We start from the raw sequence: 16,314 nt of genomic DNA, 5'->3' as shown, positions 1-16,314 counted from the left end.
ATGCTGGCAAGGGTGGCGAATGCTCAGGAATGTGAAGAGAGAGTTAGAGCCCCTTGGCATCCATTTGGCTTCTTAGTCAACTCTTGACTCAGAAGATAAACTTTTGGTGTCATCAGTCCAAAGGCAGTTTTTAGATCTTTGGTTCCCTTTATGGGAAATTGGTCTTCTTTATTGAGCTAGGGTATTTCATGGTTAGACCCTGAGGAGAAAGATGTTTTCTTTAGCCCAAATGCAGGATGAAGCCGGCCTTCTTTACAAATTTAAATTTGATAGAGCTGTTCAGAATTTCTTCAATAAGAATTTTCATTACTTGGGGCAAAAAAAAAAAAAAACCCTAAAAACACCCTCAAATTTTAGGTTTTTAAATAAATATTTAGAAGTGGAGTACCACTTGGTGACTTAGCTGTTTGAAACTCACAATGAGGCATGGAGAATAATTACACTTATGGTATACCAGGTGCTGGAGAGAGAGAAAGATGAGGTCATAAAAAGGATGACATCTGTGATAACTTTTAGGGTATAAGTAACTATTACAGGCAAGCATTATCCAATAGAAATATAATGGTAACCACATATGTAATTTTAAATTTTCTAATAGCCATCTTAACAAAATTAAAAAGAAAATAGGTTAAATAATTTTAATAACATATTTTATTTAAACCAATATCTCTAAAACATTATTGTTTCAATTTATAATCTATGTAAAATTGAGATATTTTACATTCTTCTGGAACAAAATATTTGAAATCCAGTGTGTATATTACATTGTACGCAAACTTCAATGCAAGCTAGCTCCTTTTCAAGTCCTCCATAGGCATGCTGCCATAGGTTTAGTCCCTACATCTTAGAAATGGGAATAGGCATAGAGGGAATGTTCGCATGTGATTGTTGACTTGGTTTTAGAAAATGGAGAGAGAGAAAATTTATAACCCCAAAAGCAGAGCAGAGTGGGAGGAATCAAAGAGAAGGAGCTTTGGATGAAAAATCCAGGGATGATTTATCATCCTTACAAATCCAGCCAGTCATTGACATAGAAAGGGGTTACACCATCTCTATTCTGGAACATAGCCAATTAAAAAAAATACATTTGATATATTTCTACCCTTCCCTGTCCCCCTTGAGAGAACTTCCAAAAAAATTTAATTGCAAATGAGATGTGCAATTTTATGGTACGTGAACAAGGAAGAATATTGAAATATGTGAATTTAGAAACTGCTAGATATTATTGAACACAATGTTTCGTGTTAATACAATTTTACAAAGAACACTTATATTAATTGCCAACATGGTTACTTAGACAAAATAGAGTCGTTACATATTTTCCCCACAGTATTATTACAGTTCCCTCAAATTGTCATTTTGTGAGAAAATATCAATACATTCACCCCTTTGAGATGCTTTTTAAAGGAAGGCATTGTGGGAGTGGTAGAATTCCAACCTTATTTTATGCAAATTATCTCAAGGAAATGTAAAATTATTTGATAAATAGCAATTTAAATTATGAAATCGATGTCTAGGAGAGCAATTTTCTAAAGCCAAAATCACAGATAAAAAGGATTTCAAATTCATGATGGATTGAATCCCTTTGTATAGTAGACAAGTAATTAAAGTAGGGACACATTGATCTTTAGGAATAGGCAAAATAGACGACTACTTTGAACCAAGCAGTGATCTCAAGGTCACTTGGCAGGACTTCGTGCATCCTCAAGTGTACTCCAATGTTAAGATATTCTCTGAAGCTCATTCATCTAATGGGTTTTCATGGAAAATGACAATATGCAGCAGAGCTGACAATATAAATTGGTATCAGTCATTTTTGCAGGGTGTGAATGGGAAACAGAACAGGACAGAACAGAAGAGAGCTCTCAGTCCTTTCTTCCTGCGGTCGCTGCATCCCCTCCAAGCCTGCTCTGCCTTTGCTCCCTCAAGTCTGATGAAAGTCTGCCAGGCTCTGCTTCGCACTCTTCTTTCAATTCCCATTGGCCTTGCATTGGTAGGCAGGAGATCAGCAAAAACATTAGACACCCTATTTTGTAAATTCCCAGTGGAATTTCATATATGTGACCATTTGAAGCCACATGTCCTCGGCTCCATCTTGCCCTGAGTTCACGTGTTTACACTGCTTTCCTGATCCCAGTGTCTCAGCTCGTCCTCTGTGCTCACTGCTGGCTACATCCTGGCCTTATGGGGATTCAACCGATGGAATGGGAAGTTCAAAATTACAGCAGTTGAATAGGGAGATGGCTAGAGAAGCCACAGCATGTGCTGAGAATTTCACAGAGAGAGAGAGAGAGAGAGAGAGAGAGAGAGAGAGAGAGAGAGAGAGAGAGAGAGAAAGAGAGTTGGCTTAGGTTTCCAACCTAACAAGGCCTGAGGGCTGGATGAGTAGAAAGGGCATCTTTAATATTCTGAAGATATTACAGGGTGGCACTAAAAAGATAGCTAATGCCTGAATCTAAATGGCAGTTAAATGAAATGTGGAACAGATGCGAGAAGGGGCTTTGGAAAGACTTTGGATAGGAAGAAATAGAAATAATTATAGAACTGGATAGTAGGACAGCTAAACTAATGGTGAGTGATTAATTGCACTTGGGAATTTTTTCCCTTTTAATTTCTAACTCTCATTGAGATTATTTCAAGACTGATAAGAGGAAAGGAAATGGATGTAACCAATTTTATGCATTATTGTTTAAGCGGGCATAGTTACACTTACTAATAAGATTAGATTTGAGACTATTGAGGGATCCAAGTTTCCTTTTCCCTATTTTTTCCTGGGAGTTGAGGATTACAGTTGTTGCTGTGCTCCTCTGCTAGAGATAACATGGTGGCATCTTCCAAGGATGCAGAATGGCTGTTAGGATGCTTGCGTGGACACGTGTCACTTAGGGTTCCTTGGCGGTAAGCAACAGAAACCATCTCTGACTAATTTAAACAGAAGGATTTTGTGGGCTCTGAGAATTGATGGTGGGAATAGGCAGAAACCAAAGTGCCTGGAGGTATAGAAGTTGGAAACACAGTAAGTGTGTCATAGGAGCAGTCTGGTTCTGATACAGCGATTGCCACTGTGATGAGCAATTGCCAAGTATTCTTTTCATCCTTGCTTTACTTATTCAAAATTCAAAGTCCTAGGGGAGAGCATTTGCGTGACCATGCATCTGCCACTTGCCTGCCTCCTGGATTTACCAGGGGGTAGGAGAAGCAGGTTCTGTTGAGCCCTCCTGGCTTCTGTAGTTGGAGAGAGGAATCTGGAGTTACTGGCGCATCGAGACTATTCACAATGGGACTAGGAAACTGTGATGCCATTAGGGACGGGAAATGGATGCAAGACAGCAAAAACAAATAAGCCAAAAAAAAAAAATCTGATAAATGTCCCCCATGGTCCGCATGTCTTTGGTTATTTACTGATCATATCTTATTGTTAATAATGTCAGTACAACTTAAATGAAAATAGAATGGTATATGCATGAATAGTTGGATGTAAAATAATTTATACAGTATTTTGCTTAGGAGTTACATATAAAACACTAAAAATGCTTTATGTATCTTTCTATTTATTCCTCCTCAATCATTGAAAAGCATATTTGCTGAACATTTTTGCTTTTTAGGCACTATGCTAGGTGTGAGAAATATAAAAGTAACAGAACAGAGATGAAGAATCTCTATGTTTATGAAATATATTATGTCAGCAAAGCTAAATTGAGGGCAACTACTGGCATATCCCACAGACATTGCAGGTTTGGTTCCAGACCACTGCAATAAAGCAAATATTGCAATAGTCACACAGATTTTTTGGTTTCCCAGTACATATAAAAGTTGCATTTACACTATACTATAGTCTATTAAGTATGCAATAGCATTATGTCTAAAACTAATGTGCATACCTTAATTAAAAACTAATTTATTACTAAAAAATGCTAATGATCTTCTGAGCCTTCGCCGAGTCATAATCTTTTTGCTGTGAAGGGTTTTGTCTCAGCGTTGATGGCTGCTGCCTGGTCAGGGTGAGGGCTGCTGAAGGTTGGGTTGGGTGTGGCAATTTCTTAAAAGAAAACAACCACGAAGTTTGGTGTATTGATTGACTTTTCCTTTCATGAAAGATTTCTCTGCAGCATATGATAATGTTTGACAGCATTTTACCCACAGTAGAACTTCTTTCAAAATTGGTGTCAATCTTTTCAAACCCTGTTGCTGCTTTATCAACTAAGTTTGTGCGTAATATTCTAAATCCATTGTCATTTCGACAGTGTTCACAACATCTTCACCAGGAGACTATTCCATCTCAAGAAACCACTTTTCTTACTTGTCTATAAAAAGCAACTCCTCATCCGTTCGAGTATTATCGTGGGATTGCAGCAATACAGTCACATTTCAGGCTCTGCTTCTAATTCTACCTCTTTTGCTATTTCCACCACATCTGCAGTTACTTCCTCCACTGAAGTCTTGAACCCCTCAAAGTCACCCATGAGAATTGGAATCAACTTCTTCCAAACTCCCATTAATGTTGATATTTTGACCTCCTCCCATGAATTACTAATGTTCTTAATGGTATCTAGAATGGCAAATAATTTTTAGAAAGTTTTCCATTAACTCTGCCCAGATCCATCAGAGGAATTACTATGTATGGCAGCTATAGCCTTACAAAATATATTTCTGAAATAATAAAACTTGAAAGTCGAAACTACTCCTTCATCCACGGCTGCAAAGTAGATCTTGTTAGTGGGCATGAAAAAAACATTTATCTCAGTGTACATCGCCATCAGAGCTCGTGGGTGGCCACGTGCATTGTCAATGAGCAGTAATATTTTGAAAGGAATCTTTTTTCTTTCTCAGGAGTAGATCTCAACAATGGGCTTAAAATATTCAGTAAACTATGGCATGAAAAGATATGCTGTCATCCAGCATCATTGCCCCACTTATAAAGCACAGATAGAGTTAGCATAATTCTTAAGGACCCTAAAATTTTCAGAATGGTACATGAGATTTGGCTTCAAGTCACCAGCTACATTAACCCCCAAGAAGGGAGTCAGCCTGCCCTTTAAAGCTTTGAATCCAGGCATTGACTTCCCTCTAGCTATGAAAGTCCTAGATGGCATCTTATTCCGATAGAAGGCTGTTTCACCTACATTGAAAATCTGTTGTTCAGAGTAGCCACCTTCATCAATGATCTTAGTTAGATCTTCTGGATGACTTGCTGTAGCTTCTCATCAGCACTTTCTGCTTCATCTTGCAGTTTTGTGTTACGGAACTGGCCTCTTTCTTTAAGCTTCATGAACCAACCTCTGCTACCTTCAAACTTCTTCTGCAGCTTCCTCATCTCTCTCAGTCTTTGCAGAATTAAAGAGAGTTAAGACCCTGCTCTGGATTAGGTTTTGGCTTAAGGGAATTTTGTGGCTGTTCAGCTCTTCTATCTGGATGGCTCAAACTTTCTCCATATCAGCAATAAGGCTGTTTTGCTTTCTAATCATTCGTTTGTTCAATGGAGTGGCACTTTAAATTTTCTTTGAGAATTTTTCCTTTGCATTCACAGCTTGGCTAACGGGTGCAAGAGGTCTAGCTTTTGGCCTATCTTGGCTTTTGACATGCCTTCCTCACTAAGTTTGATGATTTCTAATTTTTGATTTAATGTGAGAGATGTGTGACTCTTCCTTTCTCTGGAACATGTAGAGGCCATTGTAGGGTTATTAATCAGCCTTATTTCAAGATTGCCTCAGGAAATAGTGGAGGCCTGAGGAGAGGGAGAGTTGGGGGAATGGGCTTTTGGTGGAGCAGTCAGAATATACATGTTTACTGATTCAACTTGCCACCTTGTATGTGTGCAGTTTATGGTGCCCCAAAACAATGACAATAGTAACATCAAAGATCACTTATCACAAATCCCCATAGGAGATGTAATAATAATAAAAATGTTCGAAATATTGCGAGATTACCAAACTGTGACACAGAGACATGAAGTGAGCACATGGTGTTGGAAAATGATGCTGATAGACTTACTCACTGCAGGGTTGCCACAACCCTTAAATTTCTGAAATATGCAGTATCTGCAAAGCACAATAAAGTGAAGCATAATAAGATGAGATATGCCTGTCTTGAGATTATAGTTGATTGACTCAGATTAACCTGGCACTCTTGAGAAAGCAGTATTTTCTCATAAAAGCTTTTACATCTATTTTATAAATACCATTTCTTTGAGCATTTCTAGATGTGTGGGAAAAACAGGAAAAATATGTGTGTGTGTGTGTGTATGTGTGTGCACATACCATAATAGTATAATTGGGATTCCAGTCTAGTTGATTAAAATAAGCTATGTTCATTTTAGGACTGACCGTATCTGAGGATTTGTGGATTAAAGTGGCCTAAAATAAACACAGACTTTTAGTGAAAAAACTGATAGAAATTTAGGTTTTCTGATACGTCAATGGTGTGATCAATATCTTAGCAGTTGCATAGAAATTACTTTTTTTTCTTTTAACCTAGTTCCCTTTAGAATTTGGGAAAATTTTTTAAAGAAAGTACTTTTTGGCCATCAGAATAAGAAACTGTACTATATCATTGAAATTCCATATTAAATTCAAATCTCACTAAGCTCTCTTTAGCCATCATTTGACTGGTTCCTTTGTTGCATTTTCATTTAAAGAAAGACTAAAATGCCTCCTGGGAAGGGACTTATTCCAAGGAAAGAGACAGTCAGGCACACGAGCTTGATCTCATGCCAATATCTCAGGGCCAGAGAGGAAAGGTAGTTTTGATTACAGCACAGTGTTTGCCAATCATATTGTCCTGTGGTCTAATCCGTAGGCATTCATTCCTGGGACTCAGGGAGAGGAGCTTGGAGTAAAAACTGGAGATCTCCATCAGTTGAGGGGGCCTCAGTAGCTCTACCTGGTGCTCTGTGTAAAGGGAAGAGCAGCATGTGGCAGGGTGGGGTGGAGAGGCCACACACGGTTCCCCTTCACTTGGCATTGCTGATGGAGCGTGGGATGGACAGAGGTGTGAGTTCCAGGTTTGATCAGAATCAGAGAGGATATTGGAGAGAAATGGCATGGCCCACAAAGGGAGCCAGCAGGAATCAGTGTGAGAGGCAGCAGCAGTCACTTGAGGTGGCCCTGGCAGCAGTTCTGGAATTGATGGGAAGTTAATTTTCACATGGCTTTGTGGAGCAGAGGTGCCACCAGTGGTGTCATGATGGATGTGGAGACATTTGTGCTTTGAAGAGCATCATTGCCAGCATAGAATTCTTGACATCAGGCAGCGACGCAGAAGGCTGAACAGTAGAGAAAGAAAATGGCAGATGTCCCACAGAAGCTGAGAGGAATGAATTCCGAGCGTATGTGATCTAAAGCTTTTGATCCTTCCAAAAGACATGAGGGGTAGTTTGATTTAAAAGTAGGAGAGCCACAATGGTTATGCGTGAAGTAGAGGAATCCTGGATTAGGGTTATAATTATGACCCTAAATTTATCTTCAGACCACTGTGGCTATTAGAAATACACATGTACAAAAACTTGTAATAAAAATAACATAGAAACACTTGTGTTAAGTGCATAATTCAAAGTGTCTGAGCAAATATGTGATGAGAATTGTTTTTCCCCGTAGTGCACGTAGCCTAGATTATTTTAGAAGTGATACTGTATAAAACTGTTTACATTGTTCTCATTTATAGCTGTTTTTCCCTTAAGATGGAAAACAGGTGTTATATAAAATTTATGGAACATTTAAAAATATTTTTTGCTTTGGGACATCTCAACTATTATTAAGAAAAAGAAAATATATAGGGAAATCATTCGCTTTAGGTTTATTGAACTGACCTGGATTTGTGTCTTTAGATACCATTTGGCTCCTAAGTGATTTGAATCTCTTTCATTGATTTGGAAGGCTAAAAATAAATCCTCAGGAAAGAATCCTTCCTGCTAAAATGCAGAAATATTTTATATAGATATTAGTTGTATAAAATATCTGGTCAGTTTATATGAATCAATTTAAGTTTCCTTTCCTGTCCTCTTTTTTTTTTTTTTTTAAAGTGGAACAACAGAATTCTAAAACAATGTTTGCCCAGTTGAGGAAAGGGAATTTTAATCAAACATTGTAGTTTTGGGAATGTCAACAGCAGAAGAAAACTTAATTTTTTTTTTTCTCAGAAGGAGCCACCTACCCCCAGGTGATCAGACAGATTTGCCTGGGAAATCGGCAGCAGAATATCTGTTTGTGTTGTCCTCTTCTGTTTCTGTTAATGCTAAAATTGACGCCATTGGTAACACCTGACCAAGTATTTAGCATAGTCATTTTTATATCTTCTCTTCAAATTGATGTTAGCGAAAACTCCAATGTAGGACTTTTCAAAATAATATTTTCTAAAATCTGTCATAATCGTTGTTTGAAGAAAGAATCTTTATAAGAATCATTTTAACATTCAAGGATATTACTTTATTATTGTAGCTCATTGATAAGAGAAGGATTCATACATTTAAACCGCTAAGTTTATATGTCAATGAAATTCATAGACTTTTAAAATAAAAATGTGGGCACAAGGATCTACATGATGATGAAAAGGATGCTTAAGAATCTTAGAATCTAGAAATGCCAGAACTAGAGATCATATGGCTGATTTTATAGAGGTCCAAGGACTTTCCTAGTATAAACATAGATACATAGTGAAGAAAACTGAGAGAAAAACATCAGTTTTCTGATACATTAGTGATATAGTGCCTATCTTAGCAGTTGAACAGTTCACTGAATTGTTCACCTACATCTGCTAAAATATTAGGTGAAATTTTTAAAAGGACTTTTTTGCTGCCAGAGTAAGAAGTTTCATTATATCAATGAAATTCCATATAAATTTCAAACTTCATTAGGCCACCATTTTAACTGTAGTTTCATAGTTGCATTTTCATTTTAAGGAAAATTTTACTAGAAATTTTTTTATGACCTTAGTATGTATTTATTTTTTGTTTTTTTAGAGATAGGATCTCACTTTGTTGCCCAGGCTGGAGTGCAGTGGCATGATCATAGCTCACTGCAGCCTCCAACTCCTGGGCTCAAGTGATCCTCCCACCTCAGCCTCCCAGCTAGTTGGGACTCCAGTGTGTGCCACCATGCTATGCTAATTAAAAAAATAGCAAACATTTTAGAAGTGGGATATTGCTATGTTGCCCAGACTGGTCTTGAACTCCTGCCTCAGGAGATCCTCCTGGCTCTGCCTCCCAAAATGCTGGGATTACAAATTTGAGCCACCTCATCTGGCCTAGTATTTCATACTTTTAGCACATGCTTTTTTACGCTTAGTATTTTATGCTTTTAGCATAATTTAGATTATTCCTTAATCTTGAAATAATTCCATTTAGAGTTTCTTTTAGATACTTTTTGTTTTCTGTCAAAAAGAATTTAACAGAAAATAAGATTTCTTTAGCCTTCATTGGATTAACTGACCAAAAACCCTATTTAAAAAATGGGAAATCATGAGATAAAGAGTTTATCTATAAATTATCAGATTTTTTAGAGAAAAGATTATTAATTTTGTCTAAATTCAATCTAGCAGCCCATTATATTGATTGTTTTCATAGCAAAGTGTGCTTCAGTGTGATGAAAAGCATTATTACCTGAGTGAACCCTTAAATGCAATACATAAATATAAATAATCTTAGATCCACGAGGAAGACATATTGTTAAATGCATGAAGGCACAATTGGAAAGATTAGAGGGATGATTGATATCTAATGTCGGGTACTTTGTATTTTGAAAGGCAATATTCCAAATTGTATACATAAATTTATTTACCTATAAGATAATGTTGCCAGTCAGGAAAGAAAACCTACTTTGATATGATCTTTCGGGAACTTTTAAATATGGGGGGAAAACCAGTATATTTATACTTAACCTTTGAATTACCACAATTATTTAAGTACTGGAAGTATCTTTCTGTTTAGAAGTTGGGTACTTAGGGACGTGCTTCAACTCTTTGAGGATTCTGGGTCCAGCGAGCTCAGGATGCACGAATGCCTTAGGGTACTGCGGGATGAAACCCTGAGGCAATTAGCACTCAACAGCACTCTAGTGGTTTGCCAGTTAAAGTGCCTCATCATTTACATGAGGGAGGGCCTTAGGGGAAGAAAGAATATGGCTCAATTAATTAGAACTTGTTAGCAAACTTCAACTGTTACCCTATTTAGATTTTCAAATCACTGATATATCCAATACCCACAAGATTTGGAAAGGAAGTAGGAACAAGCAGCCCAGAAAGCTAATTTGTCCAACATGGCACCAGCTCTCAAATACTGTGTTAGCAGCAGACCAGTTTTCACAGATTATCCTTTCCAGAAAGAAGAAAAGGGAAATGGTATCACATTTCTCTATCTTCCTGTTTTTAACTCCTGTTTTTAACTTCCTGTTTTTAACTCTTGCTGTTTATATCAGTTTGAGTTTTTAGATGAGTTTAATAATCTTGATGACTGCCTATGGATTACTATGACAGTCTAATGTTAATTAATTATCAAAGGTTATATGGAGCTCTATTACGGGTTTTAGTTTGCTATTTAGTCATTATATCTTCTACATGGCTATTGTTGGTATTTAGAAAAGTTAACAATTCTTTATGATCATCTGGCTACTTGCCAAGATATTATTCTCATAATATCTTCTTCTTTGTTCTAAAGGTTTTTCAAGTCAAATTTCTTATGTTTTCATGGCATGGAATCACCTCGTCTTCAGCTAAAAATTACATAACATATAATTTTTTTCAATAATTTTAGTGCACGTTTCCCTTATTTTTGCCGTAACTGCTTTGGCCAAGATTTCCTAGAGAATGTTGGCTAATAATGTTGATAGTGGACATCCAAGTCATAGTTTGTGTTTTTGTCATTAGGTTTTATTGTTTGTTTGGGTTTTTTGTTGTGGTTTTTGTTTTGCTATTTAGTATAATGAAGACTCAATTTAAGATAGCTATTTTTTATCATATTAAGTATTATTGTATTTTTAGCTACCTTTCATTTAAAAATATTTGTAAATCAGCACCATGGAAATAGTATTTGAATGGATTCAGTATTGTGCAGCATGTCTGGGTCTAACATAGTTCCTGCTGCTCCATAGTCTAGTGCTGTCCCCGGATTTCCACATTTGTGTTTCCTATATTTATGTAAACTGTCTGGTCCCATGGATATTTAAACTTGAGATATCTGTATTGGATTTTCAAAGAGGGGAAAATGTGATGTTTTCTCACATTTATTTATAAACTTCATAGGAATAAAATTTCATTTCGGTTTTCTAGGCTTTCTGCCTTTAAAAGGAATAATGTTCAGAAGAATATCCTATTTTGTAAAAATTTGGTGCATGACTGTAATCGTAGAATATAAACTGTTTAGTTATTTAGTTTACATGTGTTTACTTAGTTTATAACATATTATAGAAAGCACAGGGATTGGTGATAAAAAGCTGAGCTGAAGCAGATGGATTTATAGGAAAAGGACAAAAATGGGGCTAATAAAAACCTCCCAAGGAATAGATAGTTGCATTCGGATTTTCTTCCTCTCTAACTAATGTAGCTGATTTGAAAGGAAGTGATTGCCTCGTCGAGTCAAGACACTTGGATGATTTGTACTAACCTTCCCCTGGTGGGCAATTTCATTCTCACTCCTGTAGCCCCCGAGGAACTGCATGGGTGCCCACTGGAGGGTTACCTGACCAAAGTTCATGTACAGTGTAATTTAAGTGAAAGTCCTGATTATGTTCTAAGCTGCTCTGAGTTAAATGATAGGAAAACGTGATACATGTGGAAGGGCAGAAGGCAAGTGCTTGTGTTTTCCTCCCCCAATTCAGTAAAAAATGCACAAGAAATGCATTAACTGTTGCTGATTCTAAACATCAAGCAGCTATTGCCAGGAAGCTGGAAGCAAAAATAGAGTACCAAGAGTACTGATAAGACCAATTTACTGATTTATTAGTTTATATATCACATCTGATTGTGTCAATATAGAACCACACTTCTACATATACATGTGTATGTATGCAAATGTGATTATCATTATTCTTCTGAAAATCACAAAGAGTTAAATATCAGCCACATTAAAGCCTATTGTATTTGTATTGCTAAATGCCCTACTTTAAATTTCTCAGTGGGTCTGTTAATTTTCCTGTGAGATGATTTTAGATATATCCAAAAGCATACTCTGAATGATTAGGACACTTCTAGGAATTTATTCTATTAGCAATCTACCTTCTGGTAATATACGCCCTCTCCTAAAACCATCCCATTTTATTAAATCCTGACACCATCCAATGAAAACACGAGCAAAAGGAGCTAGTGCTAAGATGAAGTCCATTGTTTCCAAATTTATAACAGTTTCCATGTGCTTCACCATCCTGAACTCTGCCTGCTGTGTTCAAATTATTGACTTTCTGGGGCAAGAAATACTGATAGAAAGCAATAATCATTGTAATATTTTACAGTGTGTTCTTATTTGATTCATAGGCTGATTTATGTTACAGCAAGCAATTGGCAAAATAATGTTATAAATGACAATAAATACATTATAGCTTCAATATCTCAATTGTCTTGCGAGCGTGGTATCTTACTCCTGAGTGGCATCCTTCGTTTGAAACAAAAGTATGCACACAAGATGCAGCCCCGACCTCTTCCTGGGGATCTGATCATCCTTACCTGGCGCTATTTTTCCCCACATTACTTACCGCCATCTAGTAAACTGTAAAATGCACATTTATTGTGTTTATTCTTCCACTCACAGAATGTAAGTCCTGTGATGGGGGGAGATTTTCGAGCATTTGGTTTTACTGCTATAGTCACATAGTAAGTACTCAGTGAGTATTGATTGAATGAACGAATGGATATGCAACATCATAAAGTGACACTGTACAAAAACACGCTAATAAATTTGAGCAAATACACTAGTCAACTTGATTATGGACTAGTGAAGAAGATTGGATTATGTTGTTCACTTTACTGAATTGTAACTTACAGGAGGCTGGGAAAAACCGTGGAACATCCCTTTATGCCTTTGTGCCTTTTCTCCTTTATCCAGGCTTCTCCCTCAGCTGACAATTTCTTTCCCTTGTATTTTTGACTTGGCTAATTCCTAATCATATTTCAAAAACTTCCATCAGGCAGCATTTCCTGCAGGAAGTCTTCTTCGAAGCCCCCAGTAGGGCCGGATGCTTCTTCCACAGGCCAGAACAGACTCTGTCCTTTACCACAGTGTTAAAGCGAACCAGACTGTGTATGTGTAGCTTCCTCGTTCTCAGAGATTTTTTGTTTTGTTTTTTAAATCCAGACACGGTGCTTGGTTCCTAGAAGCACTCAATTAAACAGAAAAGGCCTGGGGGCCTGAAGGAGAGGAGAGAGGGAAGGGGGAACAGGAAGGAAGAGAGGAAGAAAAGGTGATGAAAGGTGATAACTTGTCGCTCATTTAATCCAGAAAGAACAGCTAGCCAATGAAAGGATTAGGGCACTGCAATAGGTTTCCAGGAGAGATTTATTTAATTAAGGAATCGGGATCATATTGTGAGCTGCTCTGTGTGTCAGGCACTATTCTAGGTGCGGAGTGTGATGCAGTGGGCAAAAAGGTAACTAACGACTTTGCCCTCACGGAGTTTATGCTTTGGTGGGGCAGACAGACAATAGACAAGTATAATACTGTATTTGTAAAACAGTACATAACAGAATTTAAACTATAATATAAAATGCATACAAATTATAAAAATGCATAAATTCTATAAATATGTAATATAATATGGAACTTGAGGATATTTAAAGGAAAGCAGTACTAAAAGTGTCAAGGGCTTTTTGCTCAAGATACCCCAGAATTCTGTCCTTGTGAAATGCCGTGCGTGGTACCCCAGAAGGGGAAACAGGGGCAACCACTGCAGGAGCGGGGTCTGGAACTGAATACGTGTTCCTCGCCCCATAGTCAATGCGGAAGGAGCAATTTGCACGGACCTTACAGGGGCCCATCTCCTTGTTTTGTGGGGAGACATCGAACCCTGAAGGGAGACTTAGCAGCGCAGAAGGCTCCTGCTGGGCCAGCTTCCTTCACGTGCAGCTGGGCAAGACCCCAACATCTCAACTGACGACAGGGATGAAAATGGTTCAAGAACCTAAAAACCAAATACACTTCTCCAGACTTTTGGTTAAAAACGTCTTGTCTTGTTTCACTCACCAAGGTATCGATTATTTTGGTAATATTTATTAACCAATTATTACAGTAGGCAAAGAAGTTGAGTTCTGTGTTGGACTGGGGACGCTTCCAGGTGTGGGTACCAGCAGTTGGCGGATGCTGGTGTGGCAATATAATAAGGAATATGCTACCTTCTTTGCTCTAATATAGGTTAATTATTTTGCCAGCATATGAGAGTGTACTTAGAGTGTCACAGTGCTTTGTGGGAGAGGAAACAAACAAACAATTACAGTGAACGAGGAAGAATGGCCGTTACTGCAGTACATAAGACTTTGATTACATACGGCCCTGATTCATACCAGCCTATTAGTTGTTGACAGATAAAGTAACAAAGATGAAACTCATTTCTTTTTTCTTTATTGAGACCTCAAGGTAAAGCAGATTTTCAGTTCTTGTACTTACTACATTGATAGAACAGACTGACAGCAAAAATATGTCGGCCCAGAAATAAAAATTAAACGTAGGTTCACATCAAAATTTCATTTAGCCTTGGAGAAGGAGCCGCTGTTTGGATTACTTTTGATCCTGAAACAAATACACTATGGAATATCACAGTATACCTCGTATGTACTAGCCCTTCCCTGTGAGCCATACTTTTAAAATTGTTGTTTTTACTCTACAATGCTTTATTTCTTTTGTAGTGTTTGAGGGAACTTGAATTATCATCAGAGTAGGTTATACTTTGCTGAATGCAAATTACTAGCAACAGACATATACATTTCAGTCCGCAGGAAGTATGGCACTAGATTGGGAAAATTGATAGCAGACCTTTTTCCATTACAAAGTCATACCCGATGCTATAGCTTCTGGTGCTGGTGATGAGGACAGAATATGTGGGAAAGGCAAAGTGAGAAATTCTGGTGTGTGTTGATATTGTTGATGTGTGCTGAATAAATTTCTGGCTAAATCATTTGTACTTTCCCTTCATGTTATGTAAGTTGACATAAAAATACTTATAAACAGGGCTCTCTCTTCCTTCCTTCCTTTCTCCCTCCCTCCCTTCCTTCTTTTCTCTTTGTCTTTCCCTCTTTCTTCCTTTCATTCACCTATCGACATGGAAATTTTGCAACAATTTCTCATAAATAAGACATCACTAAGTTGGCAAATGGAATTCTGGACACAACAATATGATATGCTTAGTGAAATACAAGTGAGTAAATATAGTCATCAGTGAACTCCACACATCATTATAACCCAACTACATCCATTTTTGGAGTATATCCTCAAAATACTTTGACTTAATTTTTTGATTATTCTTCTAAAGTCTGCATTTGATAATTTTTTCATTAACTTTTTCGCAACAGAAAGATAGCATGAACTTGTTTCTTGAATTACCTTTTATGACCTTTTGCAAGATGATAATTACCAAAAAGGGAGGCCTGGAAGACTTGTAAAAAAATTAAACTTATAAAAGAGCTAAAACGGTCCTTCTGTGCTGGTGTCGATTTCAAAATTAACATTTTGGTTCATGTGCTTCTAATAATCACTGACCCTTACCTCGTGTACTTTCCACAGGAAATGAATACAGCAGAAATTACTTTGACCCACTGATGGATGAGGAAATAAACCCAAGGCAGTGTGGGATGGAGGTCAGCAGAGAAGGTGAGCTAGAATTAAGTATGTAATTTTTGTGTCAGAATATTCTTTTCCATTCATGAAAATGAGGTGACAAAGATCACACATGCAGTTCCGTTTAGATTTTGCAGCTTACAATTTAAATGGTAAGTTTTAACCGCTAACAACATGACGGGCAGCGAAGGTAATTTTTGATCAAGGACAGCAAGCTGGTCAGAGGAAAGAGGCAGCGGTCTGCTCTCATCCGAGGCTACCGTAAGCAGTTTGGGCTGTCGTAAGGCCCATGTTAGCATCTGAAGATCATCATCACTTGGCAGATGCATCTATGTTCTTTGGATTTAAGAATGAGCATTCTTCAGTAAAATGCGTCCAGCACATGAGATTTCCATACAGTGTGACTATTGAATTTCTTTCATCACATGCGTGGAACTACCACCTAAGTTTTGAACCATGAAGATGCCGTGCTATGATAACAATCTCCTCTTCCGTGATCATGAATCTAGTTGTAGTTGTAAAACAGCAATTCAAAAGTGCTCTTTAGGTGCACACTGTTATGTATATTT

General features: G+C 37.4%; 1 protein-coding gene across 1 annotated transcript in view; it reads left to right on the top strand.

Annotated features, from left to right (window-relative positions):
• The window catches only part of LOC105806481 (orofacial cleft 1 candidate gene 1 protein), a 103,780-nt gene that overhangs the window by 8,336 nt on the left and 79,130 nt on the right, over positions 1–16,314 (top strand). Inside the window, exon 4 of the mRNA XM_012639622.1 lies at positions 15,692–15,778. Coding sequence (XP_012495076.1) covers positions 15,692–15,778 — 87 coding nt within the window. The remainder of the gene's footprint in view (positions 1–15,691; positions 15,779–16,314) is intronic.

The sequence above is a fragment of the Propithecus coquereli genome, unplaced genomic scaffold (assembly GCF_000956105.1).
Source record: "Propithecus coquereli isolate 6110/MARCELLA unplaced genomic scaffold, Pcoq_1.0 Scaffold141, whole genome shotgun sequence".
Classification (NCBI taxonomy): Eukaryota; Metazoa; Chordata; class Mammalia; order Primates; family Indriidae; genus Propithecus; species Propithecus coquereli.
Note: the sequence above shows the minus strand (reverse complement) of the source record. Positions and strands in the feature narration are given on the sequence as shown.